Here is a 7288-nt window from a genome sequence, read left to right as displayed (position 1 = left end):
CATACAAACGATCGTACATTGCTGTCATCATCTGATCGACCTATTTAATATATAATCACTCTTTACACATCCATGACCTGCCAACAGATCCATCACGGCTCCTATTTTGCCATTCAACCTGACAGTCCGAATTTGTATTATCATCTGCAAGTAGTGGAAAAGAGCAGGACTCCTTTTTGAAGCGTGGGGGTGGGGGAGAAGGAATATCTTAATTTACAAATGGCAGAGAGCCACCCAGCCATGCAAACTCAGACTGAAAGCTCACGTTGGGTGAAGGAACACTTTTTGCTCTTCTATTTCATTTTTCCTTAGATATAAAAAAAAAAATAGATTTCAGACCTTCTGTAAGTCACCCCAAAGTATTTCAGTTTAAATAATCATCCACAGTCAGATTAGTTTACATACATATTGAGAGCAATTAAATTATACCTTTGGAAAAAATAAAGAAAATAAATGAAAAAGAGAGAGAACAGCGCCTGGGAACACATGAGCTTGGCAAGTGTCTCCTCCCACCCCCACAGGAGCTATTGCTTTGATGCCTTGTAAAAGTAAATAGCTATTACCCTTTACAATGCAAAGAACCCCCTTTTTAAAAGCCAGTTAATTGAGAATTAAGAATACACCTTTCCTGTCATTTTTGGACTGAAGCAATTTATTAAAGCTCAATTTAAATACAGGGATGATGCAACTTAAAATCCAGACGACCTTTCATAAACCTAAGCAGCTTCGATACAGCAATAGTTTGCGTATACGTTGTTGGCAAATAAACGTTTCAAACACTTGGCATACAGTTTTAGTTAATCCAGAAAAGAGAGTTTTAGAAGCGTTTAAAAAAAACTGCACATAAGACCCGTGACCTTAACACATGATAAATATTGTTGGCATGGAAGGTTCCTTGAAAGAATAAATATCATGTCTTGTTTATACATCATTGCAACGTGGAAAGAAACAAGGTGCACATAAATATTTGTTTTAAAAATGCAATATTTTCAGCCACACGGAGTAGGGTGTTAGTTTCTCTCTCTCTTTAAATCACTCTCGCCAAAACTTCGCACATTTTCACAGGATCAAAGTTCAGAGACAATAAAAAATACAAGTCAGTCTTTCATAACAATGGTTCAGTCTCTTGGTTTCGTTTAAATAAGTAGTCTACATTTCAAGTTTGTTTGGCGCCTGGCTCAGCATCGAAACAATTGGTTGCAAGTGCCCCTTCTGATTTGTCTGAATGACCATGCAGCTGGAGCACCCCGCCACCCTCCCCCTCCCGGTCCTCAGCTCGCTGGGGCAGAGTCCCCGAGTCCCAGTAAGCGAGATTTAAATACATCAGCCGGGGACGGAGGGGGGCTTCCTTTTTCCTCCCCCGGCTGCTATTTCTCAGCCTCTCTGCGTCCACACACACACACGTACACACACACACACACACACAATTGCGATTTTTTACTTCGCTGAGGTCTTGGTTGCGATCAAGTCACCACTTCCACGAGGAAAGCCCTCAAGCCCACCCCCGGCCCTTTCCAAAAGGAGAAAAAAAAACAACCATAAGCCTAATAACCACGAGAAACGGAGGATTTAGCTTAAGTCCGTGCCCCGAGTCCCTCCCGGCCAGCTCCTTGCCCCGCCTGGGGTTTTAAGGCTTCTCCGTACACTGTTTGCAGAGGCTGGAGGAGACGCTGTTGAAAATAGCACATTTCTCCGGGCAGGAGCTGGCAGGGGGCAGGCCGGCGCTGAAGGGGTAGCCGGCCGCCTGCTCGTAGGCACCGAGCGCTGGGTGCAAGGCGGCTGCCGCGGCCGCGGCCGCCGCCGCCGAGCTGGGCAGGGAGGCGGCCGAGATGGCCTGGCCCTGGTTGAGATAAGCCACCAGGCGCCGCATCTCCTCCAGAGCCTGCGCCTGCATGAGGATGTAGTTCTTGGCCAGCAGCAGCGTGGCGATCTTGGAGAGCTTCCGCACCGAGGGGCTGTGCGCGTAGGGGATCACCGCCCGCAGCTCGTCCAGCGCGTCGTTCAGGTCGTGCATCCGCCGCCGCTCGCGGGCGTTGATGTTGAGCCGCAGCGCCTTCTGCTCCTTCGACTTCTTGCTCCCGCCCAGGCCGTGGCTGTTGGAGCAGCCGCCCTCGGCCGCCTTCAGGCCCCCCCCGGCGCCCCCCGCCCCGGGCGAGGCGGCCGCACGGTCTCCCGCCGCCGCACCAGCTCGCAGCGCCGTCGCTGTCGTCGTCGGGGCTCTGCTCGCGCGCGCGCCTCCGCCACCGAGCTGCGGCTGGTGCTCTCGCCGTACTTGCCGCACACCGAGGCGCAAGCGAGAGGGGGTCGCCGGCCCCCAGCGCCGCCCCGGGCTGCAGCAGCCCTTCCGCCTCGCCCGGCTCGAAGCAGCTGAGGGGCGAGGGCTGGCGCTCGCGCGGGTGGCTCAGGTCGAGCCCCGGGGGCGCGCGGAAGGCGGCCTCCATCCTCGCGGCCGAGGCGCCGAGACTCTTGTGGAACAAGTCCTCCTCCGCGGCCAGGCTGAGCGCCCGCTCCATGCTGCCCGCCAGGCTCCTCCGCCGGCCCGGGCTCCTCGCGCTCTTCCGCGTCGCCTTCGCTGCTGGCCGCGAGCTCTCACCAGGGGATGCGCTCGGGCATTGTGAGCTGCGAGCAGCCTCCTCGTCCGCCGTTTATCTTGCTTGGCTTCACCTTCAAGAGATTTCCGGCCCCAGCAGCCGCCGCAGACGGGGGAGTCTTTTACATCATTAGCTCGGCGAGTAGGTTATTATGAGGAAGACTCGCCTGTTGGGACAGAGCTCGCTACCCAATCAGGTTAACGTTTTAATTAATAGGATTAAAGCGGTGACAAACAAGCCCAGGCGCTAGCTGGCCCTGAGTCTGAAGAGTTCCATTTCCCAGGTCTGAAGACAGGCAGCAGCTAGAGCTTTATAAAAGGCGCCTGCTCTATTATTCTCCCTGCCATCTGTAGACACAGCTCCACGCATATGTTTGCAAGACGTTGTGTCCTGTTAGGAGCCCAACAACTGCCTTTAGCTTGACATGTGTGGCGACTTTCACTCATCAATGAGCACACTAAAAGCCCTGCTCAGAGCTCGGGATGTGCTTCGCCTCCCTCAGCAAATTACGGAGCTGCACTGCGGAGGTGCCCAGTCGAGCGCTTTCCTGCAAGTGCTGCGAGCACACTTCTGCTAACTTAGCAAGAGAGAGTCACTCCCCACCCCCCAGCCCCCGTTTACATGAACTTAGATCTCCCAGCGGAAAGGGAGCGAGCGCGTGGAACAGCAAAAGCGAGGCTGCTCCTTGCTGACTCGCCATAAAAGTTCACCTTGGCTTCGGACAACACAATCGTTTTTCTCCCGTTCGAAACAAATTGAGAACAAACTGCAAGATGCTGCTTTTCTCTGCCCCCTCCCCCACTTTACAGTTTTCCACTCGCAGATTTGCTACTTCATAGTAATGGCCCCCCATGTTTCGATAAAAATAAAAGCATCAGCTTTAAAATAAACTAACTTGGGGGCAAATAATAATAGTAATTAATGACCAGCTTTTCTAGCGATTTCTTCCTTATAATATGGGTACTTTACAAGGACGGTCCTGCCTACCTCAGAAAGGGGCGGTAGTTTGTGCATCTGAATGTATCAGATCAACTTGAGATCATGTAATTCGTTAATATTATCAGCCATGTATTTCTATTTCTTAGGCTTCAGCTAAAACTCTTCACCTTAAGGCCCATTTTCCTTACAGTCGGGCTCTCCCACTGAAGTGTAAACACATGTACTTGTCTAAAATGTGTCCTGCTGATCCTCTAATAACAGAGACAAGCAGCCCTTTCTCCTTTTATTGTAATCGCATTGAAAGCACATGGTATTTAGAGGCAGGTTTTCATTCTTATGACATCAGTAAAAACAATATTCCCCACCACCTCCAGTGCACCATTCGGTTGTGGCAGAATTACCGAAGGCTCTGAAATTTTTGGTTTCTCTGATTTCATTAAAAACCTTTTAATTGTGTCTTTCCGAGATGGCCCCAGGTGTTGGACTCTTTTCATTACATTTTGCTCTAATGTGATGAAATTCTAATTCTCTCCTTACCATATGGTTAAATTTGCCCACTGAGAATTAGTTGAAAAAGGAAAAATAATCTATTAATCTCTGTAATAGATTCACAAATGAGGTTCGCCACAGAACCTGGTTTTGAATGGTAATATCAGAACAGTTGGGTGCCTTGTTTCAGGAAAGAAAGGACCAGACTACAACAACAGAGACGTTTGAATTTTCACCTGTAAAGAATCAAAAGAAGCCAAGCTGCAGATTTTCAAAAGTAATTGACTGAGATTTCATCTAGCAAGGACATGGCTACAATATAGCCTTCAGTCACCTTGAGTCTTTATATTTAAAATGAACAAACAAACCCAGCACCCTCCACACACCCTATTCAGCCTCCACCCCACCCCCATCCTCACCCAAGTCTAGCATTTGACTTGTGCAAATGTCACTGAATTGAAACTCAAAGTGCACCTTCAAATCCAGTTTCTTTTTTATAGATACTTCTGTTAATCTCTATCATTATTAATCCAAAATGATCCATTATGTCCCACCCATGAGGAAGAGCTCAGTGTAAACTGGAAAGCTCCTCTCTCTCACCAACAGAAGTTGTTCCAGTAAAAGATATTACCTCACCCACCTTGTCTGTTAATTCAAAGGCATTTTAGGTTTATTGTTTTCCAGTTAGCAACTTCATTTTCACTGGATCATAAACAAAGAGCTTGATAATTACGATAGGTTTTTATCTGTTTAATATCAACTTGTAAAACTCATTTGTTCACTTAAGGATGACGAATACTATTATTGTAATTTGATGGTTTAAGGAGAACATTTTACTGCTCCCAGTTTGTTTCGTCGAAGAGAGGCTTTCTGCGAAATCTCTCTGGCTGATATATGGCTTCATTAATCCTGCCTTTCTTTTTTGCTTGAAACTTTTCGGATGGTGTATTCACCTGCTCTGTAAGCAGTTTGGGAGCTGGACGATTGAATGGCTCTGATATTGCTACAGTTAAAGAGATTTCATCATCAGAGTCCTGATCACAGAACTAGGGGATGGTTATCGGAGTGATTAATGCTTTGTCATGCTTTGGACCGGTGCAACACGCATAATGGACAGGTTCAACTAGTAGAAGGTCACGTTATCAACAATGATATTTAATAAACCTAGTTTTGTAATTTCCGAGTGGGCCATAGCTCTTTTCCACTTTCTGTCATCATCCGGGGTGTCGGTGCTTACCTGATTAAACACAAAATCATCTATCTAGCTATAATCTTCCTTTGTTTTCTTTCTCTGTCTGTCTCTACCTCTGATATGTATCAACCACCTTTCTGCTCATTCACTCTTGATCTGCCATACTTAAGTGTTCAGACCGTCTATCAAGCTTCAAATTATATTTACTACCTTCCCCCCCAAAGCCCCCACCTTCTTCCAGTCGCATTTGGTGTGAGCCATCCTGGATCACACTCCTCTGGGCTCCCTGCAGAAGGTGGCTGTTTAATAGTCACCAGTAACTTTGGTTTGGAAGCAGGAAGAAGAATTTATAGAAGCTTTAAATGCGGGGCTGATAAAAAATACCCGAGGAATGGTCTTTGAGGTTTATGCACTCGTAAACTTTTGCTGATTGCTTCTGGGAAGTTGTCAGGCATTTAACACTGCATTTATCTTACGGTGCAATGAAAACACATCTGCCCAGTGTCTCGTTACCTGGTTTAATTGTGACACAACCCTATGTCACTAACTAGACTTCCATTTCTTTCATTATGTCGGTAGCAGGCAGCCGGGAGCTGAGGTGGAGAAGGGAAGGCGACAAAACGCCTTAACAAATCAAACAACTTCGCGGTTATGCCCAAGAAGCATAAACTGCGGGTGGACTTTCCTGGACTGCGGGGCGGTGCTTCAATTTGCAAGAGTGGTGACAGCAGGGAGGCTGAAGAGAATTATGCCCATTTCAGGAAAGCATGGTCGGGCTTTCGACAAGTTTATTTATCTGAAGTTTGGCTGAGAGCACAGCGTCCCTGCCAGGCAGCTTGCCCCAAATATTAAGCTGTACCCTGTAAAGCACTAAAATAAGAATCACTTTAAATGATAATGGCCTCAGAGATTACACAATTTATTACTGAAAACGTGAATGCAGATTTTTTTTTTTTAGGTGCACTGGAGTATGAAACTAGCTAGATCTTCACCTAATGAACAATTTCTAAAGCCCCGGGTCCTAAATTTCAAGCGTTGGAGGGGGGGATTAGAAAACCCTTCCAGTAAACAGGTCGCCGAGTAGCGCATGAAGTGTGTATTCCGTTTGCTATAAAACTCAAGAAAGCCAGAATCTCCCATTTATGTCTGGATATACCCAGAAGTTTAATGATAGCGAGGCATATTTTATAAAGATTAAGACAGTTTCATTGCAGCCGGAGAGACTACTGCAACTCCCCAGAGCTTTGAAATGCTTTGGAAATAGTCGGCATTTCACTGATACCAGACGAATAACTCTCTGATCAAACTAATATTAACATGAGATTCAAGTTTACTCCGCTCTGGTCGCACTAAAGACTTCATCAGTGTGTCCCCACACGCGGCTACATGGATGTGACACTGAACCTACATGAAAGGAAAGCCAAATATCAAGTTTAAATATTTTGGAATAACCCCCCAATGTACAGTATTTTCTTTATTTTCCCCACTGTTTCTTCCATTCTCGAGATGCTTGTAGCTTCGTCGTAGCAATATCTTGTTAAACATTTTATTGACTCTTAGAGAACCATCAACCCAGTCCAGAATAAAATAGCTATTTTCACTAAATTACCAGCTTCTCCTACAAATTCACCTAGAAGTGTGTGTGTGTGTGTGTGTGTGTCTCAAAATTACACTACTGTACCTGAAGGTCTGGCCCTTGACAAATCATGTTGTGTCTCAACAACTGGGGAAAGATCTGTTTTTTTTTAAAAGAGTGCAGAGTAAACAGTCTTTACAAAATCACACCTTGTGAAATGTCCCCATGTGCCTGATAGCTTACACTGAAATATATTGGACAATAATTGGGCCCTGCAATCCCCCAAAGGAATTTCATGTGCTTTATGGGACATGATTATAGCTGCAATTGCTTACAAACGTCCCAAACCCCAGCGAGTAATTATTCTAAGATAAGAAAAAGAATAGACTTGAAGTTTTGTTGCTATGGAGAAAATTCTGTTTTGTGACTCAGATCTACCTCTAATGCTTACCTCGATCTCCCCCACCCAGGGCTAAGCAAATGTTGGCCAAATAACTTCTT

The 7288-nt window shown here is 46.4% G+C and overlaps 1 protein-coding gene across 1 annotated transcript; it reads right to left on the bottom strand.

The window, feature by feature from the left end:
• Nucleotides 1-448: 448 nt before the first annotated feature.
• On the bottom strand, nucleotides 449-2513 carry BHLHE22 (basic helix-loop-helix family member e22). Its single transcript, XM_032804111.2, is given in 4 exon segments — nucleotides 449-2195; nucleotides 2197-2226; nucleotides 2228-2285; nucleotides 2288-2513. Coding segments are annotated over 4 exon segments (882 nt in total). The 3' UTR covers nucleotides 449-1627.
• Nucleotides 2514-7288: the final 4775 nt, after the last annotated feature.

This window comes from Chelonoidis abingdonii, chromosome 2 (genome assembly GCF_003597395.2).
Source record: "Chelonoidis abingdonii isolate Lonesome George chromosome 2, CheloAbing_2.0, whole genome shotgun sequence".
Taxonomy (NCBI): domain Eukaryota; kingdom Metazoa; phylum Chordata; order Testudines; family Testudinidae; genus Chelonoidis; species Chelonoidis abingdonii.
Note: the sequence above shows the minus strand (reverse complement) of the source record. Positions and strands in the feature narration are given on the sequence as shown.